This window comes from Melozone crissalis, unplaced genomic scaffold, assembly GCF_028551555.1.
Source record: "Melozone crissalis strain CALT ecotype California unplaced genomic scaffold, PUWL_Pcris_2 ptg000731l_1, whole genome shotgun sequence".
Classification (NCBI taxonomy): domain Eukaryota; kingdom Metazoa; phylum Chordata; class Aves; order Passeriformes; family Passerellidae; genus Melozone; species Melozone crissalis.
Window position 1 is genome coordinate 1 of NW_026536384.1, and position 14,261 is coordinate 14,261.

The 14,261-nt window shown below is 57.5% G+C and overlaps 1 protein-coding gene across 1 annotated transcript; it reads left to right on the forward strand.

Moving 5' to 3' along the window:
* Window positions 1–340: 340 nt before the first annotated feature.
* Window positions 341–14,039, forward strand: DNMT1 (DNA methyltransferase 1; the record flags this gene model as incomplete). The annotated part of the gene is made up of 13 exons (XM_054295440.1): window positions 341–374; window positions 955–1,147; window positions 1,995–2,085; window positions 2,896–3,030; window positions 4,700–4,982; window positions 5,892–6,033; window positions 8,262–8,428; window positions 9,135–9,312; window positions 10,493–10,688; window positions 11,471–11,634; window positions 12,359–12,475; window positions 13,250–13,340; window positions 13,923–14,039. Coding segments are annotated over 13 exons (1,862 nt in total), but the record flags the coding sequence as incomplete, so codon positions are not given.
* Between the last annotated feature and the right edge of the window lie 222 nt (window positions 14,040–14,261).

Sequence of the window (14,261 nt, forward strand, 5' to 3'; positions counted from 1 at the left end):
AACCCATCAAACTCTGCATCTCCAAGTTCTACAGGTGACAAATTCGGGTGGTTTTGGGGCGTTTTGGGGGGGTTTGGGAATGTTGGGAGATGGTGGTGGGACCAAACCCAATGAGGCCAATGTCACAAGTTCTACAGGTTCCAAATTTGGGGCATTTTGGGGTGTTTTGGGGGGTTTGGGAAGGTTTGGAGACGGTGGTGGAACCAAACCCAACGAGGTCGATGTCACAAGTTCTACAGGTGCCAAATTTGAGCAGTTTTGGGGCATTTTGGGAAGGTTTGGGAAGGTTTGAGAAGGTTTGGGAAGGTTTGGGGTTGGTGGTGGAACCAAACCCAACGAGGTCACATCAAACTCTGCATCTCCAAGTTCTACAGGTGCCAAATCCAGGCGGTTTTGGGGCATTTTGGGGGGTTTGGAGATGGTGGTGGGACCAAACCCATCAAACTGTGCATCTCCAAGTTCTACAGGTGACAAATTTGGGCAGTTCTGGGGCGTTTTGGGGGTTTGGGAAGGTTTGGAGATGTTGGTGGAACCAAACCCAACGAGGTCACATCAAGCTCTGCGTCTCCAAGTTCTACAGGTGACAAGTTTGGGGGGTTTTGGAGGGTTTGGGAAGGTTTGGAGATGGTTTGGGAAGGTTTGGGAAGGTTTGGAGATGGTGGTGGGACCAAACCCAACGAGGTCACATCAAACTCTGCATCTCCGAGTTCTACAGGTGACAAATTTGGGGGGTTTGGGAAGGTTTGGAGATGTTGGTGATGATGTCTTTGGAGATCTCTGAACATCTCAGAACCTTTTAGGACATCTCTGGCCACCTCAACCTCCTCCACTCCCCATCCCACCTCCAACTTTCCATCTCCAACCCCACCACGAGGAGCACGAGGAGGTCCCACCTCGGGTTGTCCCCCCCAACCCCGACGTTCCCAACCCCGACGTTCTTCCGGAATCTTCCAGGCCCGAGAACACGCACAAGTCCACCAAGGCGAGCTACCACGCCGACATCAACCTGCTCTACTGGAGCGACGAGGAGGCCACCGTGGAGTTCCGGGCGGTGCAGGGCCGCTGCTCCGTGGTCTATGGAGAAGACCTCACCGAGAGCATCCAGGACTACTCGGCCGGCGGCCTGGACCGCTTCTACTTCCTGGAGGTGAGGCCAGGAGAGGTCCCGGGGATGGAGGAGAAGGTTGGAGACACCTGGGGTGGAGGAGAATTTGGGGTTCGGGAGGTTCTGGATGGGTTCCTCAGGGTCTGGATGGGTTCCTGGAGGTCTGGATGGGTTCCTGGAGGTCTGGATGGGTTCCTTGAGATCTGGATGGGTTCTTGGAGGTCTGGATGGGTTCTTTGAGGTCTGGATGGGTTCTTGGAGGTCTGGAGATGCCAGGGGTGGAGGAAAATTTGGGGTTCTGGAGGTCTGGATGGGTTCTTGGAGGTGTGGATGAGTTCTTGGATGGGTTCCTGGAGGTTCTGGATGGGTTCCTGGAGGTCTGGATGGGTTCTTGGAGGTCTGGATGGGTTCTTAGAGGTCTGGATGGGTTCCTGGAGGTCTAGAGATACCAGGAATGGAGCAAAATTTGAGGTTCTGGAGGTCTGGATGGGTTCCTGTTGGTCTGGATGGGTTCTTGGAGGTCTGGATGAGTTCCTGGAGGTTCTGGATGGGTTCTTGGTGGTCTGGATGGGTTCCTGGAGGTCTGGATGAGTTCTTGGAGGCGTTGATGGGTTCTTGGAGGTCTGGATGGGTTCCTGGAGGTCTGGATGGGTTCCTTGAGGTCTGGATGGGTTCCTTGAGGTTTGGATGAGTTCTTGGACATCTGGATGGGTTCCTGGATGGGTTCCTCGAGGTCTGGATGAGTTTTTTGAGGTCTGGATGGGTTCCTGGAGGTCTGGATGGGTTTCATGGAGGTTCTGGGTGGGTTCTTGGAGGTTCTGGAGACACCAGGGATGGACCAAAATTTGGGGTTCTGGTGAAATTTGGGATTTTTGGGGTTTTTTTCCAGGCTTACAACGCCAAGACCAAGAGCTTTGAGGATCCTCCCAACCACGCCCGGAGCTCCGGGACCAAAGGGAAGGGGAAGGGGAAAGGGAAAGGTGAGGCTGGAAAATGGGAAAAAACGGGAAAAAGGGGAGAAAAATGGGTGGGAAAGGGGTGGAAAATGGGGCGGAAAAGAGGTGGGAAAGGGGCAGAAAATGGGTAAAAATGGGGCAGAAATTTGGTGTAAAAGGGGCAGAAAATGCGTCAGAAAATGGGTAAAAAGGGGCAGAGATTTGGTAAAAAAGGGGCAGAAAGTGGGGCAGAAAATGGGTGAAAAAAGGGCAGAAAATGGGTGAAAAAGGGGCAGAAATTTGGTAAAAGTGGGGTTGCAAATGGAATGGGAAAGAGATGGGAAAGGCCCTGAAAATGGGGCAAAAAATGGGGCAGAAAAATGGAAAAGAGGTGGGAAAGGAGCAGAAAATGGGTGAAAAAAGGGCAGAAATTTGGTAAAAAAGGGGCAGAAAATGGGGCAGAAAATGAGTAAAAAAGGGGCAGAAAATGGGTAAAAAAGGCCAGAAATTTGGTAAAAAAGGGCAGGAAATAGGTAAAAAAGGGCAGAAAATGGGGCAGAAAATGGATAAAAAAGGGGCAGAAAATGGGTGAAAAAGGGCAGAAAACGGGTAAAAAAGGGCAGAAATTTGGTAAAAAAGGGCCAAAAATGGGTAAAAAAGGGGCAGAAAATGGGTGCAAAAAGGGCAGAAAATGGGTAAAAAAGGGGCAGAAAATGGGTAAAAAAGGGCAGAAAATGGGTAAAAAAGGGCAGAAAATGGGGCCTGGGAGGTGCTGGAGCCCCGGAGGAGGAGGAGGAGGAGGAGGAGGAGGAAGGGCAGCCCCTGAGCCGCCCCCGGCCCGCTGGGTTTCGGCAGGGAAGGGCAAGGCGAGGGCGGCGGGCGCGGAGCCGAGCGAGCGGGAGCCCCCCAGGCCGCAGGAGCCCCCCAAGCTGAGGACCCTGGACGTCTTCTCGGGCTGTGGAGGCCTCTCCGAGGGCTTCCACCAGGCAGGTGAGGTCCGGCCGCGGGAGCCGGGCTTGGACAGGGGTGGGAGAGGTCCCACGGGGGTTGGAGAAGCTGCTGGAGGGTCCCAGGGCCCGGCCCGAGGCGTTCCCACCCCGTTCTGGGCGTTTCCGTCCAACCGTGGCCGTTCCCACCCAACCCTGACCATCGCTGACCATTCCCACCCAACCGTGGCCATTCCCACCCAACTGTGGCCGTTCCCACCCAACCGTGGCCGTTCCCACCCAACCGTGGCCGTTCCCACCCAACCGTGGTCATTCCCACCCAACTCTGACCATCACTGACCATCGCTGACCGTTCCCACCCATCCCTGACCATCCCTCACCATCCCTGATCATCCCTGACCGTTCCCACCCACCCCTGACCATTCCCACCCACCCCTGACCATCTCTGACCGTTCCCACCCAACCATGGTCATTCCCACCCATCTCTGACCATCCCTGACCACCCCTGACCATCCTCACCCATCCCTGACCATCGCTGACCATTTCCACCCAATTTTGACCATTCCCACCCTTCTCTGACCACCCCTGACCATCCTCACCCATCCCTGACCATCCCTGACCATTCCCACCCACCCCTGACCATCTCTGACCATCCCTGACCGTTCCCAGTGTCCATCCCTGACCACCTCTGACCATTCCCACCCAACTTTGGCCATTCCCGGTGTCCATCCCTGACCATCCTTGACCATTCCCACCCATCCCTGACCATCCTTGACCATTCCCACCCATCCCTGACCATCCCTGAGCATTCCTGACCAACTCTGACCATTCCCACCCAACTTTGGCCATTCCCGGTGTCCATCCCTGACCATCTCTGACCATCCCTGACCATTCCCAGTGTCCGTCCCTGACCATCTCTGACCATTCCCACCCATCCCTGACCATTCCCACCCAACCATGGTCATTCCCACCCAACCCTGACCATTCCCACCCACACCTGACCATTCCCACCCATCTCTGACAATTCCTGACCATCCTTGACCATTCCCACCCACCCCTGACCATTCCCATCCAACCATGGTCATTCCCACCCATCCCTGACCACCCCTGACCATTCCCACCCATCTCTGACCATTCCCACCCATCTCTGACCAACTCTGACCATTCCCACCCAACTTTGACCATTCCCAGTGTCCATCCCTGACCATTCCCACCCATCTCTGTCCATCCCTGTCCATCCCTGACCATCGCTGACCATCCCTGACCATTCCCACCCTTCTGTGACCATCTCTGACCATTCCCACCCAACCATGGCCATTCCCACCCAACTTTGGCCATTCCCAGTGTCCATCCCTGACCATCGCTGACCATTCCCACCCATCCCTGACCATTCCCACCCACCCCTGCCCACCCCTGACCATCCCTGACCATCATTGACCATCCCCACCCATCCCTGACCACCTCTGACCATTCCCACCCAACTTTGGCCATTCCCGGTGCCCATCCCTGACCATCCTTGACCATTCCCAGTGTCCATCCCTGACCATCCATGACCATCGCTGACCATCCCTGACCATTCCCACCCTTCTGTGACCATCTCTGACCATTCCCACCCAACCACGGCCATTCCCACCCAACCTTGGCCATTGCCAGCGTCCACCCCTGCCCACCCGTGCCCACCCCACGCCCTCCCGGCCGCGGTGCCCCCCCAGGTGTGTCGGAGACGCTGTGGGCCATCGAGATGTGGGAGCCGGCGGCGCAGGCGTTCCGCCTCAACAACCCCGGCACCACGGTGTTCACCGAGGACTGCAACGTGCTCCTCAAGCTGGTCATGGCCGGCGAGAGGACCAACGCCCTGGGCCAGAAGCTGCCCCAGAAGGGCGACGTGGAGATGCTGTGCGGGGGCCCCCCGTGCCAGGGCTTCAGCGGCATGAACCGCTTCAACTCGCGCACCTACTCCAAGTTCAAGAACTCCCTGGTGGTCTCCTTCCTCAGGTGGGTTCTCCAGGGGGGTTCTGGGCAGGTGGGGCCACAGCTGGTGTTCTCCAGGGGGGTTCTGGGCAGGTGGGACCACAGCTGGTGTTCTCCAGGGGGGTTCTGGGCAGGTGGGACCACAGTTGGTGTCCCCAGGTGGGTTCTGGGCAGGTGGGGCCACAGCTGGTGTTCCCCAGGTGGGTTCTGGGCAGGTGGGACCACAGCTGGTGTCCCCTCATGGGTCTGGGCAGGTGGGACCACAGCTGGTGTCCCTTTGGGGGGTTCGATGGGATTTTTTGGAGGTGGGACCCCATCTGGTGTTCCCAGGCGGATCTGGAGGGGTTTTTTGGGGTGACGGATGGGATTTTTGGGGTGACGGAGGGGATTTTTGGGGAGATGGAGAGGATTTTTGGGGAGATGGAGGGGATTTTTGGGGAGATGGATGGGATTTTCGGGGTGATGGAGAGGATTTTTGGGGTGACGGAGGGGATTTTTGGGGTGATGGAGAGGATTTTTGGGGTGACGGATGGGATTTTCGGGGTGATGGAGAGGATTTTTGGGGTGACGGATGGGATTTTGGGGTGACGGATGGGATTTTTGGGGTGACGGAGGGGATTTTTGGGGTGATGGAGAGGATTTTTGGGGTGACGGATGGGATTTTCGGGGTGATGGAGAGGATTTTTGGGGTGACGGAGGGGATTTTTGGGGTGACGGATGGGATTTTCGGGGTGATGGAGAGGATTTTTGGGGTGACGGATGGGATTTTTGGGGTGACGGATGGGATTTTTGGGGTGACGGAGGGGATTTTTGGGGTGACGGATGGGATTTTCGGGGTGATGGAGAGGATTTTTGGGGTGACGGATGGGATTTTCGGGGTGACGGATGGGATTTTTGGGGTGACACCCCCCGACGTCCCCCGTGTCCCCGCAGTTACTGCGATTATTACCGGCCGCGCTTCTTCCTGCTGGAGAACGTCCGGAACTTCGTGTCCTTCAAGAGGTCCATGGTGCTCAAGCTGACCCTGCGCTGCCTGGTGCGCATGGGCTACCAGTGCACCTTCGGGGTGCTGCAGGTACGGCGCAGGCTGGGGGAAAAAAATCCCTTTTTTGGGAAAAAAAATCCCTTTTTTGGGAAAAAATCCCTTTTTTGGGGAGAAAAAAACCATTTTTGGGGACAAAAACCCCTTTTTGTGGGGAGAAAAACCCTTGTTTTGGGGAGAAAAATCCCTTTTTGTGGGGGAAAAACCCCCTTTTTTGGGGAGAAAAATCCCTTTTTGTGGGGAGAAAAAAACATTTTCTGGGGAGGAAAACCCCTTTTTTTCCCCTGTTTTTTGAGAAAAAAATCCTTTTTTTGGGGACAAAAACCCTTTTTGGGGAGAAAAGCCCTTTTTTAGGACAAAAACCCCTTTTTTGGGGAGAAAATCCTTTTTTTTTGGAAAAAAACCCTTTTTGTGGGGAGAAAACTCCCTTTTTGTGGAGAGAAAAACCTTTGTTTTGGGGATAAAAACCCCTTTTTTTTCCTCAGCTTTTTGGGGACAAAACCCCCCTTTTTTCCCTGCTTTTGGGGGAAAAAACCCGTTTTTTGGGAAAAAACCTCCTTTTTTGGGGAGAAAAACCCTATTTGGGGGAGAAAAAACCCTTTTTTGGGAAAAAAACCCTTTTTTGGGGACAAAAATCCCTTTTTGGGGACAAAACCCCTTTTTTTGGGGACAAAAACCCCTTTTCTGGGGGGCCTGACCCCTTGGGTGGCTCTGGGGACATTCCCACCTCCATGGAGGTTCCACATGGCCATGGCCACCACAGGAATTGTCCCCTCCAACGGCAGAACTGTCCCCTGCGGTGGCCCTGTCTCGGTGTCCCCATGGTGACAATGTGACAGTGTTGGTGTCCCCACAGTGACAGTGTTGGTGTCCCCATGGTGACAATGTTGGTGTCCCCATGGTGACAATGTGACAATGTTGGTGTCCCCATAGTGACAATGTTGGTGTCCCCATGGTGACAGTGTTGGTGTCCCCACGGTGACAGTGTTGGTGTCCCCATGGTGACAATGTGACAATGTTGGTGTCCCCATGGTGACAGTGTTGGTGTCCCCACGGTGACAGTGTTGGTGTCCCCACGGTGACAATGTGACAATGTTGGTGTCCCCACGGTGACAATGTTGGTGTCCCCATGGTGACAGTGTTGGCGTCCCCACGGTGACAGTGTTGGTGTCCCCATGGTGACAATGTGACAATGTTGGTGTCCCCATGGTGACAGTGTTGGTGTCCCCACGGTGACAGTGTTGGTGTCCCCACGGTGACAATGTGACAATGTTGGTGTCCCCACGGTGACAATGTTGGTGTCCCCATGGTGACAGTGTTGGTGTCCCCATGGTGACAATGTTGGTGTCCCCATGGTGACAATGTGACAATGTTGGTGTCCCCACGGTGACAATGTTGGTGTCCCCATGGTGACAGTGTTGGTGTCCCCATGGTGACAATGTTGGTGTCCCCATGGTGACAATGTGACACTGTTGGTGTCCCCATAGTGACAATGTTGGTGTCCCCATGGTGACAGTGTTGGTGTCCCCATGGTGACAATGTTGGTGTCCCCATGGTGACAATGTGACACTGTTGGTGTCCCCATAGTGACAATGTTGGTGTCCCCATGGTGACAGTGTTGGTGTCCCCATAGTGACAATGTTGGTGTCCCCATGGTGACAATGTGACAGTGTTGGTGTCCCCACAGTGACAGTGTTGGTGTCCCCACGGTGACAATGTGACAGTGTTGGTGTCCCCATAGTGACAATGTTGGTGTCCCCATGGTGACAGTGTTGGTGTCCCCACAGTGACAGTGTTGGTGTCCCCACGGTGACAATGTGACAGTGTTGGTGTCCCCATAGTGACAATGTTGGTGTCCCCATGGTGACACTGTTGTCCCCAATGTCCCCTCAGGCCGGTCAGTACGGTGTTGCCCAGACACACCGCCGTGCCATCGTGCTGGGGTGGCTGTGTCCCCTCTCAGTGACACTGTTGGTGTCCCCATGGTGACAATGTGACAGTGTTGGTGTCCCCATGGTGACAGTGTTGTCCCCTCAGGCCGGTCAGTACGGTGTTGCCCAGACACACCGCCGCGCCATTGTGCCCATGGTGACAGTGTGACACTGTTGGTGTCCCCATGGTGACACTGTTGTCCCCATTGTCCCCTCAGGCCGGTCAGTACGGCATGGCCCAGACGCGCCGCCGCGCCATCGTGCCCATGGTGACAGTGTGACACTGTTGGTGTCCCCATGGTGACACTGTTGTCCCCATTGTCCCCTCAGGCCGGTCAGTACGGTGTTGCCCAGACGCGCCGCCGCGCCATCGTGCTGGCGGCCGCCCCCGGCGAGAAGCTGCCGATGTTCCCCGAGCCCCTGCACGTGTTCGCCCCCCGCGCTTGCCAGCTCAGCGTCGTGGTGGACGACAAGAAATTCGTCAGCAACATCACGCGGTGGGTGACGGGCCGGGGACACCGGGGGACAGCGGGAACAATGGGAACAAACACCAGGCAACAGCGGGAAACAGCGGGGAACACTGGAAAACATTGTGGAACAAACACCGGGAATCACCGGGGAACATTGGGGAACAAACACCAGGAAACACCGGGGAACGCTGGGGAACACCAGGGAACACGGGGGAACAAAGGGAAACGAACACTGGGAAACAAACACCGGGAAACACCAGGGAACACCAAGAAACAGCGGGAAACAAACACCGGGAAACACCAGGAACCCAGGAAACACCGGGGAACAAACACCAGGGAACACCGGGAAACACCGGGAACCCAGATGGGAATGCCGGTTTGGGAATTTGGTACTTGGAGATTCCGGTGTTGGGAATTTTGGTGTTGGGACTTCCAAGTTGGAAATTCGGTGAAGGGAATTCTGAGCTGGGGGTTCCAAGTTGGGAGCTCCAAGTCGTGAATTCCAAGTTGGGAATTCCAAGTTGGGAATTTCGAGCTGCCAAATCTGAGTTGGGAGATCCAAGTTGGGAGCTCCAAGTCGGGAGTTCCATTTTGGGAGCACCAAGTCGGGAATTTCAAGTCGTGAATTCCAAGTTGGGAGTTCCCAGCTGGGAGCTCCAGGTTGGGAATTTTGGTGTCGGGAGTTCCGAGTGGGGATCTCTGAGCCCCGGGGTCGGGACGGTGCCGCCCCCAGGACGTTCTCGGGCCCGTTCCGCACCATCACCGTGCGCGACACCATGTCGGACCTGCCCGAGATCCGCAACGGCGCCTCGGCGCTGGAGATCTCCTACAACGGCGAGCCCCAGTCGTGGTTCCAGCGGCAGATCCGCGGCTCGCAGTACCAGCCCATCCTCAGGGACCACATCTGCAAGGTGCGAACGGTGGCCACGGCGGCAACGGGGTCCACCGGGTCCCGCCGGGTCCCGTGCCCGAAATCGGGATGGGGGAAACCGTGGGAGCGGTGGAGGTGCTGGGAACGGTGGAGGGGTGGGAATTGTGGAGATGTTGGGAACTGGTGGAGGTGATGGGAATGATGGAAGTGGTGGGAACGGTGGAGGCCTTGGAATGGTGGAGATGTTGGGAATGGTGGAGGTGGTGGGAATGGTGGAGGTGGTGGCAATGGTGAGAACGGGGTCCACCGGGTCCCACCGGGTCCCATGCCCGAAATCGGGATGGGGGAAACCGTGGGAGCGGTGGAGGTGTGGGAATGGTGGAGGTGTGGGAATGTTGAGAATGGTGGATTTGGGAATGGTGGATTTGGGAATGGTGGATTTGGGAATGGTGGAGATGGTGGGAATGGTTGGACGTGGTGGGAATTGTGGAGATGTTGGGAACTGGTGGATTTGGGAATGGTGGAGGTGGTGGGAATGGTGGAGGTCTTGGGAATGGTGGAGGTTTTGAGAATGGTGGATTTGGGAATGGTGGAGATGCTGGGAATGGTGGGTTTGGGAATGGCGGACATTTTGGGAAGATGTGGAGGTGTTGGGAATGGTGGAGCCACTGGGAGCCTCATGGGACCCCTGGGATCCCTTGGGATTGTCCATCGTCCCCCGTGGTGCCCTGGTGTTGTCCAACGTCCCCTGATGGTGTCCAGTGTCTACGGGTGGTGTCCACCATCCCCCAGTGGTGCCCAAATGTCCCCCATTGATGCCCAACGTCCCCCAGTGGTGCCCAACGTCCCCCAATGGTGTCCGACGTTGCCCATTGATCTCCAACATCCCCCCCCATGATCTCCAGCATCCCCCACGATGCCCAACATCCCCCAATGGTGCCCGACATCTCCCAATGGTGCCCAACGTCCCCCATGATCTCCAACATCTCCCAATGGTGCCCAACACCCCCCAACGTCCCCCCCGTGCCCCGTGGCGCCCGCGGTGACGCCGCCGCGGTGGCCCCGGCAGGACACGAGCGCGCCGGTGGCGGCGCGGATGCGGCACATCCCCCATTGGTGCCCAACATCCCCCAACGGCGTCCAACCTTGCCCATTGGTCCCCGACGCCCCCCCCCAATGTCCCCCCCATCCCCACGGTGACACCGCGGTGGCCCCGGCAGGACATGAGCGCGCTGGTGGCGGCGCGGATGCGGCACATCCCGCTGGCGCCCGGCTCCGACTGGCGGGACCTGCCCAACATCGAGGTGCGGCTCTCGGACGGCACCAGCACCCGCAAGCTGCGCTACACCCACCACGAGCGCAAGAACGGCCGCAGCAGCTCCGGCGCCCTGCGCGGCGTCTGCTCCTGCGCCGAAGGTGCGTGCTGGGACTCCGTAATCACGTCCTCACCTCGGTTGGACGTGTCTTTTCCCCCAAATTTTGGGGTTTTTGTGTGGTGGTGGTGACCATGTCTGCTCCTGCACTGAAGGTGCGTGGTGGGACTCCGTAAGCACATCCTCACCTGGGCTGGACGTGTCTTTTCCCCCAAATTTTGGGGTCTTTTGGGTGGTGGTGGTGGCCATGCCTGCTCCTGCGCCGAAGGTGTGTGGTGGGACTCCATAAGCGTGTCCTCACCTCAGCTGGACGTGTGTTTTTCCCCAAATTTTGGGGGTTTTTTTGGTTGGTGGTGGTGATCGATGTCCAACCCTTGAAGGTTCCCAATGGTCATTGGCCCAACGGTTACGTGGGGTTGGTGGTGGTGACCAATGTCCAACCCTTGAAGGTTCTCAATGGTCATCATTGTCCCAGAACTTGGGTGGGTTTGGTGGTGAAGACCAGGTCTGCTCCTGCGCCGAAGGTGCGTGGTGGGACTCCGTAAGCACGTCCTCACCTGGGCTGCGCTGGACGCGTCTTCTTCCCCCAAATTTTGGGTTTTTTTGGTTGGTGATGGTGACCAATGTCCAACTCTTGAAGGTTCCCAATGTTCATTGTTGTCCCAATAGTTGGGTGGGGTTGGGGATGGTGTCCAATGACCACCATGTCTCAATGGTTGGGTTTGGTGGTCTCCAACGGCCATCATGTCCCAACCCTTGGTGGTTCCCCATGATGGTTGACCATGGTTCTCCATGGCTGACCATGGTTGGGTTTGGTGTCCCCAGGGAAGCCGTGCGACCCGGCCGACCGGCAGTTCAACACGCTGATCCCGTGGTGCCTCCCGCACACCGGCAACCGCCACAACCACTGGGCGGGGCTGTACGGGCGCCTCGAGTGGGACGGCTTCTTCAGCACCACCGTCACCAACCCCGAGCCCATGGGCAAGCAGGTGGGGCCGGGTGGGCATCGCTGGCCCAGAACCTGGGTGGGGTTGGTGGGTGTGATGTTCTCTGGTGTCCCCACGTTGGGCGTGACATTCTCTGGTTGGATCTGACATTCTCTGGTGTCACTATGGTGGATGTGATGGTCTCTCGTGGTCACCACGTTGGCTCTGACGTTCTCTGGTGTCCCCACATTGGGTGTGACGTTCTCTGGTGTCCCCAGCGTTGGACCTGACGTTCCCTGGTTGGCTCTCATGTTCTCTGGTGGTCACCATGGTGGATCTCACGTTCTCTGGTGGTCACCACATTGGGCGTGATGTTCTCTGGTTGTCTCTGACGTTGTCTGGTGTCCCCACGTTGGATCTCACATTCTCTGGTGTCCCCACGTTGGGTGTGACGTTCTCTGGTGGTCACCATGGTGGATGTGACGTTCTCTGGTTGGCTCTGACGTTTGCTGGTGGTCCCCACGTTGGGTGTGACGTTCTCTGGTGGTCACCATGGTGAATCTCAGGCTCTCTGGTGGTCACCACGGTGGATCTCACGCTCTCTGGTGTCCCCACGTTGGGTGTGGTGGTCTCTGGTGTCCCCACGTTGGATCTCACGTTCTCTGGTGGTCCCCACGTTGGGCGTGGTGGTCTCTGGTGGTCCCCACGTTGGGTGTGACATTCTCTGGTGTCCCCACGTTGGGCGTGGTGGTCCCTGGTGGTCTCTGACGCTCCGGTGTCCGCGCAGGGCCGCGTTCTGCACCCCGAGCAGCACCGCGTGGTCAGCGTGCGGGAGTGCGCGCGCTCCCAGGGCTTCCCCGACACCTTCCGGCTCTTCGGCAACATCCTGGACAAGCACCGGCAGGTGGGGCCGCCGCGGCCGTGCCCGTGTCCCTGTGTCCCCGTGTCCCCGTGTCCCCTGTCCCTGTGTCCCCTGTCCCTGTGTCCCTGTGTCCCCGTGTCCCCCTGTCCCTGTGTCCTCTTGTCCTTCGGTCCCGTTGTCCTCTTGTCCTTTGGTCCCATTGTCCCCATTGTCCTTTTGTCCCCTTGTCCTCTTGTCCATTTGTCCATTATCCTCTTGTCCCCATTGTCCGTTGTCCCTTTGTCCCCATTTTCCATTGTCCTTTTTTCCCATGGTCCTCTTGTCCTTTCGTCCCTTTGTTCCCATTGCATGTTGTCCCTTTGTCCATTGTCCTCTTGTCCTTTTGTCCCTTTGTCCCCATTGCCTGTTGCCCCTTTGTCCCATTGTCCCTTTGTCCCATTGTCCTCTCGTCCCTTTGTGCCTTTGTCCCCATTGTCCCTTTGTCCCGTTGTCCCCTTACCCATTGTCCCCGTGTCCTTTTGTCCGTTGTCCTTGTGTCCCCCTGTCCCCTGTCCCATGTCTGTCTGTCCGTCTGTCCGCAGGTGGGTAACGCCGTGCCCCCCCCCCGTCTGTCTGTCCCCTGTCTGTCTGTCCCCCCGCAGGTCGGTAACGGAGTGGCCACCTGTCCCCATGTCTGTCTGTCCGTCTGTCCCCTGTCTGTCCCCCTGTCCCCATGTCTGTCTGTCTGTCTGTCCCCTGTCTGTCCCCATGTCTGTCTGTCCGTCTGTCCCCTGTCTGTCCCCCTGTCCCCATGTCTGTCCGTCCGTCTGTCCCCAGGTGGGTAACGCGGTGCCCCCTCCCCTGGCCAAGGCCATCGGGCTGGAGATCAAGGCCTGCGCTGCGGCCAAGCTGCGCCAGGACACGGCCGGTGAGTGACCCCCACGGTGTCCCCACGGTGTCCCCAAGGTGTCCCCAAGGTGTCCCCACGGCGTCCCCAAGGTGTCCCCACGGTGTCCCCAGGTGTCCCCAAGATGTCCCCAAGGTGTCCCCGCTGTCCCCTCCCTGTCACCGCCCCCATTGTCCCACAGGTCCCTGCAGTGCCCTCTCAGTGTCCCCTCGCTGTCACAGTCATTGTCCCCTCGCTGTCCCCTCGCTGTCCCCATTGTCCCACAGGTCCCCTCCCGGTCCCCAGTGTCCCCTCGCTGTCCCCATCCCCTTGTCCCTGTAGATCCTCACAGTGACCCCTCCCTGTCACAGCCATTGTCCCCGCAGGTCCCCTCGCTGTCCCCTCAGTGTCCCCGTTGTCCCCTCAGTGTCCCCACTGTCCCCGCAGTGCCCCATGGTGTCCCCTCCCTGTCACAGCCATTGTCCCCGCAGGTCCCCTCCCTATCCCCATTGTCCCCTCGCTGTCCCCTCAGTGTCCCCATTGTCCCCGCAGGTCCCCTTTGCTGTCCCCATTGTCCCCGCAGGTCCCCTCGCTGTCCCCTCAGTGTCCCCATTGTCCCCGCAGGTCCGGTGCGCGCTGTCGCCGCTGTCGCCGCTGTCCCGGTCCCGGTCCCGTCCCCGTCCGGCGCCGCCTGAGGCGGGAGCGGGGCCGGGGGTGGGGCCGGGGCTGCTGCGCCTTCGCCTTTTTTGCCTTTTTTGCCTTTTTTAAATTTTATTTTCTTTTTTATTCTCCTTTTTTCCCCTCTTTTTCTTTTTTTTTTTCCCCTTTTTTTCTCTTTTTTCCTTTAATTTTTCCTCTTTTCCTTCTTTTATTTCCCTTTTTTCTTTCTTTCTCCTTCCCCCCCCAGCTTTTTTTCCTTTTCCTTCTTTTATTTCACCATTTTTTTTCCTCTTTTTTCTTTTA